Consider the following 16,795-nt stretch of genomic DNA (forward strand, 5'->3'; position numbering starts at 1 on the left):
AATGTATGAACATTACTGCATTAGATCAAGTACTGGACCAAGATCCTCTGAAAAGACATCTGTGTGAACTTGAGGATAGCTGACTTCATACATCAACTTAAAATTGGCAAACACCAGCAGATTCAAAGTTGTTGAAAATGCTTTCAATTCAATCTTTCTTCATATATTAACATGAGTATGTATGTTGTTGTTTTAAAGGAGTTCCTCGCAGACCTGTGCTGCCCACACAGAGGGCAGGAGAGCAGGGTTTCTCTCAACAGTTTGTGCGTCCTCAACAGCTGCTGGAGGGCAAGGTCAGAAAACACTTTTCCAGATAGTTCTGATTATATTTTGATATTGCAAATTCATTTTGTACTGTAAAAATACAAATCTGTGTTGTACACAGCAGAGTTAAATTCAGATTTTGCCATTAATTATCCTACATTCTGTTTGCTCCCTGTCATATCTCATGTCTTCAATCATTGCCAGGATGCTGAGGCCATTTATCAGTGGCTGAGTGAGTTTCAGTTGGAGCAGTACACTGCGAATTTCCTCAATGCTGGCTATGATGTGCCTACCATCAGCAGAATGACCCCAGAGGTACGTTCAGCGTGCCAGTGTTTGGTTCCTTTAAAGAGAAGTGCCTCTCATTCTTGTTGCTCCAAATAGAGTCGATATTGATGAAGTATTATGCCACTTTTAGGATCTCACAGCTATTGGTGTGACTAAACCAGGCCACCGTAAAAAGATTTCTCTAGAGATCGGCAACCTCAGCATTCCAGAATGGCTCCCAGAGTACATACCAGTAAGTCACTATACGCATGTAGTATGCATACACATGTGTCTATGGTGTTATTTCTTCAGTTCACTCATAGTTAAAACACGTCTCTTAGCAGGATCTTGGGGAGTGGCTGAGTGCCATAGGTCTGCCTCAGTATCATAAGAAACTCTCTGAGAATGGCTATGACTCGATAAACATCGTCCGAGACCTCACATGGGAGGACTTACAGGAGATTGGCATCACCAAACTAGGTAAGTAAATCTTAAGTACATTATTATTAAGTACATTGTGGTGGTTGTAGTTTAGATATAGGATTAGCAAAGCCAAAGAAAAACTGGAAATAACTCGAAGTTTAGAAATTGTGTGTTCTTGTTACTGTAATGGAGGCTAGCTATTAAGAGCTGAACTGGTAAATCCCACTTCTGCGATCTCAAGAGGCACACTAGTGACTGATACTAGTGGCTGTGGTCTTTAGTGTCCTTGTTAGAACACCTGCCTCCTATTCCAGAATCCCCAGCTGAAATCCCACATGGAGCGGGGCAAGTAGAACTGGAGGGGTTATATTGGTGCCGTGACCCGGATGGAAGTGAGGTTTAAGTGGGTGAGTGTAATTGAAGCCAGCTAGTAAGCACTGTGCTGGTAGAACTCACTCCCCTGATCTCAGGAGGCACACTAGAGACTGACACTAAAGGCTGCAGTCTTTAGTGTGCTTGTTAGCACACTTGCCTCCCATTCCAGAAATGCTGGCTTAAATCCCACATGGAGCAGGCGAGTAGAATTGGAGGGTTTCATTGTTGCCATGACCTGGATGGGAGTGAGGTTTAAGGGGTGAGTGTAATGGAGGCCATCTAGTAAGCACTGTGCTGGTAGAACTCACTCCCCTGATCTCAAAAGGCACACTAGAGACTGACACTAAAGGAAAAATTTTGCCGTTGTGTGCAACAAAACCTTCTTTCAAACTAAAGCAAAAATAATATGTAAGAAAATCATTCTTCTGAATCTGTTCTTTTAAATCAATAGGTTAAACAATGGTTCAGTTGGTTCATTGTTAGAACGGAATTTGAATGATTGTTTAAAAACCCTTATCCAGCGGCCTTTAATGATTTCAAATCAACTTTGATATTGCAGTGTAGTTACAATGTCTTTGTACAGATCTTTATTAAAAGTTTAATGTTTTCTAAGTATTTTGTTCCCTTTTTTACAACCATTTGGCATTAAACACTGTCTCAATTTTTTTCAACATTGAAACAAGAACTGTCATTATTTCAACCACATTTCAACATCGAAGGCCAATCACATTCCAGCTGGGTAGCTCTTCCATTTTTTCTTCATACTGGCCATGACCTTGACACAGACATTTTCATTTTTAGTCCTCTGGCATGACTCTGGGAAGTCCCACTTGCAGTTAAATCTTATTGGTCTAAAGTTGTATATTCAGCATCAAATATATGTATCCTGTGAAGCAAGGACATAGATTTGCTCTGGACATTGACTCGACCCCCCTAGCCCCCTTTTTTAAGTGGATTAAATTATTGGTGGGGACATTTCAATGGTCGGAGGATATTGGTGGGGACACATCCCCTCTGTCCACCCTAAATCTGTGCCCCTGCTGTGAAGTATATCCTCTTGTGTTAAATTCATGACTCATGTGTGACAGTACAGTAAGTGTTAAGTCAGTGTATGTTTGTGTGTCTCTGACAGGCCATCAGAAGAAAATGATGCTTGCAGTGAAGAAGTTGTGCGATATTCATAAGGCTATTCTGCAGGCAGAATCAGGGCAGGGCACACTGCGACGCAAAACCCCCGCGGCCCTTGACTTAGTCACTATTGAGCCACCTCCTGATAGCTGCGACCTCCCCTCGCCCCACACACCCAAGATGATGACTTTCCAGGACAGTGAGCTGAGTACTGAGCTACAGAGTGCCATGTCCTCCCAGTACAGTGGCTGTCAGGATGGACTGGCCATCAAGAATGCAATAGGTATGTCCTCCAGTCAGGAGAGTATTGACACACGCTCTCGAGGCTCCGGACGCTCTCAGGAGCCCCCCAGCACCCCCTCCTCTACTTCAGCTGCAACCCCCTATAGCCGCTCCCGGGAGAGCTTAACGAGCCCAGACAGCAGTCCTGCTAAAGAGCGCAACATTCCAGAAGGCCGTGACCAGGTCCCACGTCCTCAGCTACCACAGCAGCTGCCGTTCAGTGCGTCCGCAGGCTTTAAATACCCCGCGGTGCCTGCCAAACCCAAACTGAACTCTGCTCCTTCTCCTCAAGGCTCTCCTGCTCATAAAACCCTCAATTATCCACGTTCACAATATAGCAGTGCCACGCTTGACCGTCACTCTCCTAGCGTGACTAAGAAGAGGACACAGAGTCTTTCCCGGTATGCTTTGTCGGATGGTGAACCAGATGAGGATGATGATGAAGCAGCTCAACTAGCTAGTATCGCCATGCCTTCTTATGCCACACTGAGCCGCAAACCTACCCGTAGCCAGCTGGCACGTCTTCAGTCCGCCCCTGAACAGTCCGTCGGCCGAAGCCATTCTTTCGCCATCAGGGCTCGGCGTAAAGGGCCTCCACCTCCACCACCTAAACGCCTTAGCTCCGTCAGCAGCAGCAGCACTAGTGTTGAAACTGTCTCTGACATTCCAGCATCACCTCCTGGAGGAGTTGAGAATGGCAGACCTGGGAGCGTAAAGAGCATCGCAGCTGCTTTAGAAACAGTCCTACCTGTGCCTACAGTGGAGCTCCTTCAGGAAACCACCTCTGCTGTTTCCTGTGCCAACGAAGGGTCCAGGCGTAGACCTGTGAGTCAGACTGAATCCACCCCAGCATCGGTCAAAGCAGACACTGATAGAGCAACAAAGTCTGACACGGAGGAGGAGGATGGAACAAAGGATTCAGGCCTGGAGAGCTCATCCTCGCCTCAGAACAGTTCCAGTGAGTGCATTCCCTTTGCGGAGGAAGGCAACCTCACTATCAAACAGAGGCCCAAAGTTGGCGGGCCTCTCAAGGCCGAGACCACTTCAGAGTTGCCAGAGAAATCCAAACCGGCCAAAACCCCTGAAGTTCCGGAGTTCAACCTCAAAGAGTCAGACACAGTGAAGAGACGGCAGAAGCCAAAAGAGAAAGATCAGCCAAACGCAGCGTCTGATGGCAGCCCAGATGGCACATCAGAGTTAGAGACTCAGGACACTGTGAAACTCCGCATCAGTGAAACAGATATGAGCCCGCCATGTGTGGAGCTTCCAGCCAAACCAGTGAAAGCACCTCCACCTCTTGCTCCTAAACCTCCCAGTCCCCTGAATCCAACACGGCACGCCTGTAAACCAGATCCTGCTCCAATAACAGGTACACCTTACAAATACTATTAAAGCCTGTCAGGTTTTCTTAGGTTTGATGCAATGTATTTCAGGCCTCAATTTTTTAGACCTGCTCTGATTTATAATTTGATTAGTTTATCTTCAGAATAAAATTTCCTGATAATATACTCACCCCCATGTCATCTAAGATGTTCATGTATTTCTTTCTTCAGTCAAAAAGAAATTAAGGTTTTTGGGGAAAACATTCCAGGATTTTTCTCCATATAGTGGACTTCAATGGGAGCCAAAGGGTTAAAGGTCCAAATTGCAGTTTTAATGCAGCTTCAAAGGACTCTACATGATCCCAGCCAATGAATAAGGGTCTAAGGGCATTACATTATAACATTGGAAAGGTCATGCATGGTTAATTCTCTGGCTGTCCACTTTGGTTGAAAAAGTTAGGGTGGGGCAAAAAACTTCAGTTTTGGACCTTCAACCCATTGATCCCCATTGAAGTCCACTATATGGAAAAAAATCCTGGAATGTTTTGCTCAAAAACCTTCTTTTTGACTAAAGAACAAACATGACATTTTTATTCTGGAAGTGAACTAATCATTTGAACAACTAAGCTGTGGGCAGCAACATTATGCTTGTAAGTAACAGTATATGCAGAGCACTGTAACTTTGCATTTATTCAAGATTCTTTTTCTGTCCGCAGCTGTCGGCTCTAGCGTGACGCTAAGTGTTGTACAGAGTGTCGCCTTTGCAGAACCTCAGTCTCCAGCTCCATACTCCCCCTCGCCAGAGAACACAAATCAGAGCATGATATCAGGAAACCTCCAGGCTCTAATGGAAGGGAATCAAGGGTCAACACTGAAACATCAGAGGCTGGAGAAGACCAGCTCATCCTTGGAGGAAGCACTAAAGGCTGTTGAGAGAAAACTTACTCTGGAGAACAACAATGTTGGGTGAGTGACACTGTCCAGCAGCTTTTACAATTTTTCTTTAGAAATTTTTAAATTATCACTAATTCCTCACTCCTAATTAAACCTGTTGTGTCTCTTGTAGCGTCACTCACGTAGTGAAGTCTGCAGGGAACATTCTGGATGACATCGGGAACATGTTTGATGACTTGGCCGATCAGTTGGATGCTATGCTGGATTAAAGATTCTCATGGATGGAGCTGTTATTTTTATTTTTTATTTTTTTTGATGGACCAGAAACAGGAGGGTTGATATCCACATAGCTGCATGGTTTCTTCAGCCTTACAATGCAAATGGAGAGCAGAGATGAACTCTTGAACACAAAACTGAGAACCTCCATTGATCTTCATTTCCAAGGACCACACATATGGACCAGAGTCTTTTGACTAATGTCAGTCTAGATGTCGTGTTTGTTTGTTTATTCTTATTCCAGCGTCTAATCAACCAGCATATATATTTTTTTTCCGTTTTTCATTTTTTTCTTGGGGGGACTGAACTGTGGACTTGACCAAGCGTGACCCCGATGAACTTTACATGATGGACTCAGATAAAAGAAATGCACTTAGGAGAATCATTCCTAAAGCAATATACATTTCAAAACAGTACACTGATTCAAGACATTTCTAAATTAATGGGATAGTTTACCCAAAAAGCGACAATTCTGTCATCATTTGCTCGCCCTTTTGCTAAAGTGAGATATTTTGCAATAAGTTATAGTGACCAGCTGTCAAAGCAACACATGATAACAGAATTTTCATTTTTTGAGAGAACGGTTCCTTAAACATAACTACTTTTTAAAGCACTTGAGCTCTAAAATAGTAGCTTGTGACATCCATTTCAACAGGTAAACAGCCTTTGGGAGGTTTGGTGCTTGTACCTTATATTTCTTAATGACATTGCAGATTTGCAGGTGAAAATACATGACTGACGATTATTTTTGTAAGAAAGTGCGATTTTAAAGGGAACATGTTGAAATGAAAACAGTAACACTGCCTTGTGTAACTAGAGCAGCATCAATGTACAGCAAGGAATTCAGGTTTAAGTTACCACAAACTATTTTTGAAGTCTTTAAACTTATTTTAGTCCAGATAGTATTTAAACTTTATCGAAATATGTATATTGTACACTAAAGGTATATTTGATTGGGAAGCAAACCTGTTTGTTGTACCAAAGTATATGTATATTTTTATTCAAATGTTGGATAATGTTAACGCTAACAGACGTATTTTGCAGCTAAACTAATGAAAGTTAACCCAGTGGCATTTCCCTCCCTTTGCACATACGTTGATGTATCTGATGTGGAATATTTCCACACTATTCATATGTGCCATATGTTGAGAACTGGAGTTAAGGCCCATTCAGACCAAGGACAATAACTATAACTATGAAGTTTTAATACTCACTCTAATCGAAATAACGTTATTGTCTACTAGTGTGCATGTGAATATAGTTATTAGTTATTCTTGGTATGAACGGGCCTTAATTTATGTGAATACTATATATTAGTGATGTTCTTAATTAGGTAATATAACACATTGATATGATTGTTTTAGTATCAAGCCCCTCTTTGTTCTAATTTGTTAACATTTTCTATTAAATGAATTTAGCTATTTTGTCTTTTTTCATTATTACTGAGCCATTTGTCCTCTTCTGTCTGATTTGTCCAGACTAGGGTCATTAGTAAGCTCTTAAGAACATTAGAACATAAAATCGACACTAGAGGTAATTTGTAATTATGTAGATGATTTGTTAGTTTCCATCTCAAATCCTGAGGTTTCTGTTGCTCTGCTGTAATATGTAATGATTTCTCAGGCTACAAGATAAACTAGGAAAAAAGTGAATTATTGCCACTCTCACAGCAAGTAAGCAACCATTCAACAATAGTTTCAGAAGGTAAGCAGACACCAGTAAGTGAGAAAAATCTCAGTAAAAACCAGAGGGGAAGGAATATATCACTCTAATATTTTTTTCATTTTGGAAGAGTTGTTTTCCACATTATATTCAAGACATGTCTGTCTGGCTTCAGATTCTTCATGTAAGCGTGCTTCACGTTCAACAATTCTTTTTAGCCTAGTGAAAAGAAATACAGCATTATATAATTGTAACCTAATGATTCATAACTTGTTGAAAACAAAAAGGCTAGTTTGGAATATAAAATAATGCCCCGAAACGGTATATAGATAGTCTGATTTGTTGGAAGTGTGCTTTTCAACCAGGTTTTCAATCAATTTTTTCAAACTTGCAAGGAGATGAAAGATTTATACAAGGTCTATCCTGAAAGTATCCAGCCATGTAATGTGAAAAAAACGGAGACATATTTAGAAGAAAATACAATAAGGCCTCAGTCCTTCAAAGATCTCCTAGTGTCTTTTCCACTGCGCAAAACACTCTACAAACTTTGTTGGAATCGCCATTAGCTGCCTCGTCGTATTTTCCTGAATCTCATTGACGGCAGGAAATTTCTTTCATTTTCAAGGTTATTTTAGGTTTGGTAAAAGACAGAATTCACAGGGTACCAAATCTGGGCTGTAGGAAAGATGAATCACCTTAGTGATTTGATGTTTCGCCAAAAAAACTCAGCATGAGACGTGATGCATGAGCGGACACATTGTTGGGATGAAGATGACAATCCCCAGTTACCCATAACCATAGCCATTTTCTTTGTATTGCATCTCTCATCTCATATTTTTCATATCGTATATTAATGATCAACTGGCATCCTTCTTGCAACTTCAGCAAATATACAAATTGCTAACCTCTTATAATTTGTTGGGCTTGTTGGGGTAATTGCTGTCAACTGACAATAAACTGAACTAGCATAACTGCACAAGTTTTGTAGTTAATACAATTTTTAAAACAAATTGAATTAATTATACTTTAATTTCCTTCAATAAAAGAGAAATTGAGTATGACAGTGTAAAAGGTGTGTGGACATGGATTAGTAATCAGCATTCAAGTAAGTGATCATTTTCTTTACGTTAATTACAAATGAAATAATTAAAAATGAAAGCTTGCAGAGTGTGCAGCTTGTATAGCAGTATAGATCAAGTCAGTACACCCTAAGTGATAACAGCAGTATGTTGTTTAACCATGCAAAGCCACATGTCCTATTCATCATGTTTGTGTTTTTGTCTGCTTGACAGGACCATACAAAGTTGTGTATCTTCTATTAGAGCAGTTAAAATTAGGTGCTTTAAGTACAATTCTCTCATACTGACCACTGGCAAAAAACCTCATTGCAAAGAAGGCACTCGTTCTGTGTGTCAGGTGCAGAACCTGGCTTTTAAAAAAAAAAAAAAGATGCATGAGTGCTGCCAGCATTGCTTTAAAGGTTGCAGAAGTAGAAGGTCAGCTTGTCAGTGCTCAGACCATACGCTGGACACTGCAACAAGTCGGTTTGCATAGGCGTCATCCCAGGAAAAAAAGCCTCATCTGAAGCTGGCTCACAAGAAAGCCTGCAAACAGTTTGCTGAAGGCAACCTGTCCAAGAGCATGAATCACTGGAACCATGTCCTGTGGTCTGTTGAGACTAAGATAAACTTGTTTGGCTCAGATGGTGTCCAGCATGTGTGGCCATACCCTGGTCAGGAGTACCAAGAAAATTGTGACTTGCCTACAGTCAAGCATGATGGTGGTAGCATTATGGTCTGGAGCTGCTTGAGTGCTGCTGGTACTGGGGAGCTGCAGTTCATTGAGGAAAACATGGATTCCATTATGTACTGTACATTCTGAAGCAGAACATGATGCCTTCTCTCCAGAAACTAGGCCGAACGGCGGTTTTTCAACATGATATCAACCCCAAACACACCACCAAGATGACAACTGCCTTACTGAGGAAGCTGAAGGTAAATGTGATGGGGTGTCCAAGTGTGTCTCCAGACCTGAACCCTATTAAGCACCTGTGGGGCATTCTCAAGTGTAAGGTGGGGAAGCACCATGTGTCTTAACATCCAGCAGCTCTGTGATGTCATTATAGAGGAGTGGAAGAGGATCTCAGCAACAACACGTGAAGACTACTGGACATGGTTTCAGTAATTCATGCTGTTGGACAGGTTGTCTTCAGCAAACTGTTTGCAGGCTTTCTTGTGAGCCAGCTTCAAACGATCCTTCTGGGACAACGCCTATGCAAACCAACTTGTTACAGTGGCAGCATACGGTCTGAGCACTGACAAGCTGACCTTCTACTTCTGCAACCTTTAAAGCAATGCTGGCAGCACTCATGCATCTTTTTTTTGAAGCCAGGTTCTGCACCTGACACACAGAATATGTGTTCAACTTCATTGATTGACCCTTGCAAGGCCCATTCCTCTGTATGACCCTGACCACTGTAGTGTAACTCGGTTTCAGGGTGTTACTGAACCTCTAACAGCCTTGGTCATCTTTGTGGAGAGCAACAATTGTAATTCTCAAATCCTCAGAGAGTTCTTTGCCGTGAGCTGCCATGTTGAACATCCAGTGGCCGGAATGAGAGAATTGGTCTTAAAACACCTAATTTTAACAGCTCTAATACAAGATACACAACTTTGTATGGTCCTGTCAAGCAGACAATAACATAAACATGATAAATAGGACATGTGGCTTTGCATGGTTTAACAACATACTGCTGTTATCACTTAGGGTGTACTCACTTTTGTTGCCAGCTATTTTGACAATAATGGCTGTATGTTGTTATTTTCAGAGGACAGTCTACAGTCCTGGCCAAAGGTTTTGAGAATTAGATAAATATTGGAAATTGGAAAAGTTGCTGCTCTCCAAAAAAAACATCAGGGACAGATTGATCTTCTGCAAAAAGTATGGCGAATGGACTGCTGAGGACTGGGGCAAAGTCATATTCTCCGATGAAGCCTCTTTCCGATTGTTTGGGGCATCTGGAAAAAGGCTTGTCTGGAGAAGAAAAGGTGAGTGCTACCATCAGTCCTGTGTCATGCCAACAGTAAAGCATCCTGAGACCATTCATGTGTGGGGTTGCTTCTCATCCAAGGGAGTGGGCTCACTCACAATTTTGCCCCAAAACACAGCCATGAATAAAGAATGGTACCAAAACACCCTCCAACAGCAACTTCTTCCAACAATCCAACAACAGTTTGGTGAAGAACAATGCATTTTCCAGCACGATGGAGCACCGGGCCATAAGCCAAAAGTTATAACTAAGTGGCTCGGGGACCAAAACGTTGACATTTTGGGTCCATGGCCTGGAAACTCCCCAGATCATAATCCCCTTGAGAACTTGTGGTCAATCCTCAAGAGGCGGGTGGACAAACAAAAACCCACTAATTCTGACAAACTCCAAGAAGTGATTATGAAAGAATGGGTTGCTATCAGTCAGGATTTGGCCCAGAAGTTGATTGAGAGCATGCCCAGTCGAATTGCAGAGGTCCTGAAAAAGAAGGGCCAACACTGCAAATACTGACTCTTTGCATAAATGTCATGTAATTGTCGAAAAAAGCCTTTGAAACGTATGAAGTGCTTGTAATTATATTTCAGTACATCACAGAAACAACTGAAACAAAGATCTAAAAGCAGTTGAGCAGCAAACTTTGTGAAAACTAATATTTCTGTCATTCTCAAAACTTTTGGCCACGACTGTATACTGCTATACAAGCTGCACATTGACTACTCTAAAATAAAGTTTCATTTCTATAGTATTGTCCCTTGAGAAGATACACTAAAATGGATGCTGAAATGTGAGGGGTGTACTCACTTTTGTGAGATACAGTATATGCATAAAGCATTGCAGAAATTCAGTGATTTTGCAACAACTGCAAAAGATGAGGAATCTGTCAGCAAAAATGTTTTTTTTTTCTGAACAAAATGTATTGTTACATATAGAAAAATCATTCACAAGTGCACACATATACAGTAAGTGATCAGAAGTGCAGATTATGTAAGGCATGTCAACACTCTACAAACATAGCAGGTGTCTCAGAAAACCTCAGTGATTAGAACACAGACCATGATACACTAACAGGAATTTACAGTAGGCTCCAAACAGGCCACCAATAAAAATGAAATGTGTATTTAATACAAAAGGCTTCATTGCAGATAAGATTTCAATCTTTTGGGCACCACTGTATCTTTTTATAATAGAAAGCGAGATTACTACACATGTCCAGTCATTCGAAATCCTCTCACACTCACTTCTATTCACTCTTCATTTGGTCCTTCATTATAAAACAATGAAATGATTCTGAAGAGAATTGGTAGACAAGTAAGGCTGAGAGCAGCTTAAAGAAATCAAGAAATCAAACTAGAACCAAAACGCCTTGAACACACGCACGACAGAATCACATCTGCTCGATGTCAGATATGCTGGATTAGATACAATGGCTCTGTTCAGAACAGCATACTAATATAATATTACTATTTTTGTAATGTATAGTGTGCACAGTTGCTGAAGTACTTGGCTTTCCATTTCCAATGAGCTGGAACTACGGGCATGTGTTTCTACCTAAACTGCCAAACCCTAAAAAAACATATTTACACGAAATTGAATTAATACAAAATAAACTTTATTCTTAACATGATAACTGGTTGCTGCTCATTAAATTAAACATGCAAAGTAAAGGTTGTGTGACAACAGTAGAGCATACCACTGTATGCATAACAGCATAACACTACTACTACTGTTTTACTAAATCCTAAAACAGTACGCAGTATACAGTGTGTGATGCACAGTATTCGGTGAGCAGTAATATTAGAGTGAGTTAGTACTCCGTTCTGAACACAGCCACTGATTGTAATACATCACAGGTGTAGAACGTTCCATTCCATTTGCCCTGTAGCTGATGTAATCTAATAGAATCTGTTAGTAATTCAAATACATAATTCTGAATACATAGAAATCTGTGTGTACACACTGTACATACATCGTATTGCGCCTACTTTATTGATAACTTCAACCTCATAAAAAGATCTGCTCTGTTTCATCAAGTCTTAAACAGAGCTGATGGACGGATGAAAGAGTGAATGGACGACCGGAGGTCTATAGGTTACTGAAGAGTTCATTTTTCTTGCTCCAATCCATGGGTGGAGCTCTCTTATTGGAGCGTTTCTGGTGAGCACGCTCTTTGACCTGCTGGAGGGACAGATTGAGCTCTGGGATGGCATCTACGATGGTTGGCTCACCGGCCTGAGAGGACGAGAAACAAACAAACTCATGAAACAACCGAAAATGATCACTTTCAGAATCTATTCAGATAACAACAGAAGACAGAAAATATTTTTTAACACAGTCATATAAAGGTTAAAGGTTGACGTTCATTACGATACTTTTAAAAATAGTAAGTCAGTTACAGTATATAATGTCTAAGCATCTGATATTCCATTTCAAACATAGCATAGCATTTTTTAAAGTAGTTTGGGAAAGAGTATGTGATGATAAATGTCAAAGAGTAGTATGCTATATTGTTCTCAAACAATCTCGTTGTTTAGTCTTGAAAAAATTGTTTTTGTGTATGCAGTACTGTATATACTTGTGTAGTAAACCAGTAGTTCACTGAGAGTATACTTAAGTACTTTCAAAAACTTAAAAGAGAACTAGAGACATATAGCTAGTAAATTAAGGTACCTATAAGTTCACTATATTTCATTGTACTATGAACTATACTATAGTTCACAGTATAGTTGCACCACAAAAATAAATACTCATTGTGTAATCAAAGTTTACTTAAGTTAGACGTAAAATACACTTAAAAGTAAAAGTATACTTTTATAAACTAAAAAGTGGGCCAATTTAGTCCCCAGAAATATTGAAAACCCAGGTAAAAATAAAGTATACTTAAATGCACTACAAAAATACTTAGCAATACAAGCAAGTACATTTGTAGTACTTTCTTATTTTTTGTGCTAAATAAAATTGTAAAAGTTATAAACTATAAAAAGCACCAATTAAAAGTGTATTACCACCTCAGTAATACTTAGTAAAATAGTAAATAGTAAAAGTGCACTTGAAAAAGTATACTAAATACCACTAATACTTAAATAGATTTTTAGTGCATTGAAATAAAGTATATTAACATAAAAATATACTTAAGTATACTAGTTTTATTTGCTTATTTCTTAAAACGTGTACTTTGAATGCTTTAAAAATTAGTACACTCTTAGTAGCCTTTATATATTAATACTTAATTTCAATTAAATTGATTTTATAAAACAAAATACTTAGATACAAGCAAGACATTTGTAGTATTTTATTAATTTTTTTTGGTTCTAAATGAAACTATAAAACAAATTAAACGTATATGTCAACTTCAGTAGTACTTAAGTGCACTTGAAAATACCACTAATACTTAAACTGATTTTAAGTGCACTGAAATAAAGTGTAATAATCTAAAAAGATACTTAAATACACTAGTTTTATTAGTGTATTTCTTACAAGTGTGCTTTAAATGCTTTAAAATGAGTTCAATTTTGGTAGACTTTTATATAGTTAAACTAAATTTAATGTAATTGATTTTATGACAAAAAATACTTAGATACAAGCAAGTACATTTGTAGAACTTTCGAATTTTTTGTGCTAAATAAAATTGTAAATATTTCTACTTTAGTAGTACTTCAGTGCACTTGAAAAGTTGTTCTAAAAACACTGATACTTTGATTTTTAGTGCATTGAAATAAAGTATACTACTGCAAAAATATACTTATTAGTGTATTTCTTAAAAGTGTGCTTTGAATGCTTTAAAAATGTTTACACTCTTAGTAGACTTTTATATAGTAATCCTAAAATTAAATTAAATTGATTTTATTTACTTTAAAAAAACCTTACATACAAGCAAGCACATTTGTATTATTGTTTGTGCTAAATAAAATTGTACTCTATAAAACAAATTAAAAGTATACTTCAACTTCAGTAGTACTTTAGTGCACTTATAAAAAAAAGCACACTTGGGCCAAATATGTCAATAAACAAAAATCACGGCTGATATTCCTTCTACTTAATTTGTCACATTGGAAATGACAAACACAACTTAAAAAGTTTAAGTTGAGCCCTGCAGTATGCAGTGGCATCTGGTCACCTGGGTATTCTGTTTATGTAGAAAATTAGCATATTCTAAACATCACAGGTCAATCTCACCTCAGGGGGCGGAGTCCCGGTGGGCGGAGTTGTGAGGGAGGCGTTGGAGGATGCGTTAGATGGGGACGGACTGATCGATAACTTTGAGTCCTTCAGCTCCACCTCTTTGGCCACATTTCCATTAACCTGAACAGCAGACAAAAGTCAGATCACCATATGAATCTCCTAAGACTCAGAGCTTCGCTTTGTTCACTAGAGGTCAGACTTGAGCTGGTAAAGTGCTGTGCGTCAGCTGCAGTGTGTGGGCCTCAGGCTGCTGGAGACAGAGCTTCATTAACCGTACGAGTGGGCAGCATTAGCCGGGCATCAATACTGCGCCTCTGACAGGTGACAGCGCCCCCTTATTCCCTCCTGCCTGCTACATCTGACACGTCAACCATTAGCCAGAGGCGGAAGAATCTGCACTGTTTCCGTCTTACCTTTCCCTACAATCCTCTTTAGAGAAATCGTCCCCAGCGTCTCTCTCTTCTGGAGACACAAACTCTAAACGTACTAACTCAAGCAATGAGTGGGTGATCGGAGAAGAGGCCTGACACCTGATACCTGATACGTCCATGTCAACTCTAGCGTGATGAGCAAATATTAAGGTGAATTCAGGAAGTAGCTGTAAATAAGTCTCTCTGGCCATGGCCATATTATATTGGTTACAATTTGCCTCATAATTTGACTTTATTTTTATTCGAAATATATAGTTTTTGTCTTTATGCCTTGCATATTAGTGTCAAACACCGCAAGTCACCTCTGTCTCACAGTGAAACTGCATCTGCCACAAAAATGTACGGATGATTGTGCTCCTTATGTTTCATTGTGGTGCCATACTGTGAGAAATATTACTCATATGTGTCATGGAGGAAAGCAAACAATAATATATGTGACCTTGGACCACAAAACTAGTCTAAAGCAGCACGGGTATATTTGTAGCAGTAGCCAAAAATACATTGTAATACATTGTACATAGTCAAAAATGATCGATTTTTCTTTTATGCCATCAAATCAATAGAATATTAAGTACAGATCATGTTCCATGAAGATATTTTGTACATTTTCTACCTTCAATATATATAAAAAATATTTTTGATTAGTGATATGCATTACCAAGAACTTCATTTGGACAATTTTAAAGGTGATTTTCTCAATATTAAGTTTTTTTGCACCCTCAGATTTTAGATTTTCAAATAGTTGTATTTCAGCTTTCAGATGATGTATAAATCTCAATTTCAAAGTACTGACCCTTATGACTGGTTGTGTGGTCCAGGGTCACATATATAGTTATATTACACTAATTCAAATAAACCAGTTTTTTAATTAACGACAGAGGCCTTTTTGAATAAGCCTGACTGAAAACATGAAAACCTGATAGTGATTACTCCGGGCGTAGACATTTTTACTGAATAGACATTGATCTTCAACCTCTAATGGGCTTCTTTCATGCAGTGACCTTTTATCATTGGCATAATCAGAAATAATTGTGTGTAATACAGCCACAGACTTCCCTTCATATTTGTCTAGGTGGCTGACTTCACTAAACACAACAATATGCTAATGCGCAATCTGCAACAACAGGCGAATGCCAACATGCAAAGGTTTCCAAGTGTTCTTTTTTTTCTGCTGTGAGAACCAAGGGTCAGGCACGGGTCAACCCAAACAACTCAAGTTGCTGTGTTTACTTAGGAAAGAGCATGTGAATAACAACTCAATCCCTCAAACTGGAAAGGGCACATGGCTGAAAACTAAGAAAAAAAAATATCCATGTACTGTTTTTTAAGAAAACATCAAACATACTGTTTTGTTTGAATTTCATTTGTAGCAAGTTTGATTCAAAATATCTAATTCTAGAACTTTTTTTTATTACCGTTTAAGTCAAAAGTTTACATACACCTTGCAGAATCATTATTTTCATTTAGTACTGACCTGAATAAGATAGTTCACATAAAAGACCTTTACATATAGTCCACAAGAGATAATAATAGTTGAATTTATAAAAATGACCCCGTTCAAAAGTTTTCATACACTTGATTCTTAATACTACGTTGTTTCCTTCATGAGCCACAGTTTTTGATTGTTTGTTGTTTAGTGATAGTTGTTCATGAGTCCCTTGTTTGTCCTGAACAATTAAACTGCCTGCTGTTCAGGTTTTTTGTGTATTTGATCCCTTTCCAACAATGACTGTATGATTTTGAGACACATCTATTTCACACTGAGGACAACTGAGGGACTCATATGCAACTATTACAGATGGTTCAAACACTCACTGATGCTCCAGAATGAAGCACAATGCATTAAGAGCCGGAGGTGAAAACTTTTGAACAGAATGAACATGTTACATTTTTCTTATTTTGCCTAAATATCGTATTTTTTTCATTTAGTACTGCCCTTCAGAAGATAATTACATGCTTCCCAGAGTACAAAAAAAGTCAAATTTACCCTGATCTTCAAATGCAAAATGGATTCAAAGCAAAAGAGATCATGGATAACAGTGAAAATGATGACGCCATTGTAATACTTGCTGAATCTGCTTCATTTATTTATCAACAGCCACCTTAATACTCCAAAAAGAGTTTCATTCCAAAGCCTGGAACCTCAAGTAACCTTAAAGGATTAGTTTACTCCAGAATATAAATATCCTGATAATGATAAACTCACCCCGTGTCATCCAAGATCTCTTGTCTTTCTTTCTTCA

General features: G+C 39.0%; 2 protein-coding genes across 4 annotated transcripts in view; one reads left to right on the forward strand and one right to left on the reverse strand.

Moving 5' to 3' along the window:
* LOC141337372 (caskin-2) overlaps positions 1-6,644 on the forward strand; it is an 80,454-nt gene extending 73,810 nt beyond the window's left edge. For 2 of the 3 annotated variants that reach the window (XM_073843187.1, XM_073843200.1), the window contains 7 exons: positions 199-293; positions 469-579; positions 683-784; positions 873-1,011; positions 2,462-4,108; positions 4,778-5,027; positions 5,128-6,644. In XM_073843187.1, the coding sequence (XP_073699288.1) occupies positions 199-293; positions 469-579; positions 683-784; positions 873-1,011; positions 2,462-4,108; positions 4,778-5,027; positions 5,128-5,224 (2,441 nt within the window). In that variant the 3' untranslated portion in view covers positions 5,225-6,644. The remainder of the gene's footprint in view (positions 1-198; positions 294-468; positions 580-682; positions 785-872; positions 1,012-2,461; positions 4,109-4,777; positions 5,028-5,127) is intronic. The other variant, XM_073843193.1, reaches the window with a different exon arrangement.
* Positions 6,645-10,645: 4,001 nt separating this feature from the next.
* nherf1b (NHERF family PDZ scaffold protein 1b) overlaps positions 10,646-16,795 on the reverse strand; it is a 42,216-nt gene continuing 36,066 nt past the window's right edge. The window contains exons 5-6 of the mRNA XM_073834051.1: positions 14,116-14,241; positions 10,646-12,171 (exon numbers count right to left, since the gene is read on the reverse strand). Of these exons, the coding sequence (XP_073690152.1) occupies positions 12,025-12,171; positions 14,116-14,241 (273 nt within the window). The 3' untranslated portion in view covers positions 10,646-12,024. The remainder of the gene's footprint in view (positions 12,172-14,115; positions 14,242-16,795) is intronic.

Source organism: Garra rufa, chromosome 1, assembly GCF_049309525.1.
Source record: "Garra rufa chromosome 1, GarRuf1.0, whole genome shotgun sequence".
Lineage (NCBI taxonomy): Eukaryota > Metazoa > Chordata > Actinopteri > Cypriniformes > Cyprinidae > Garra > Garra rufa.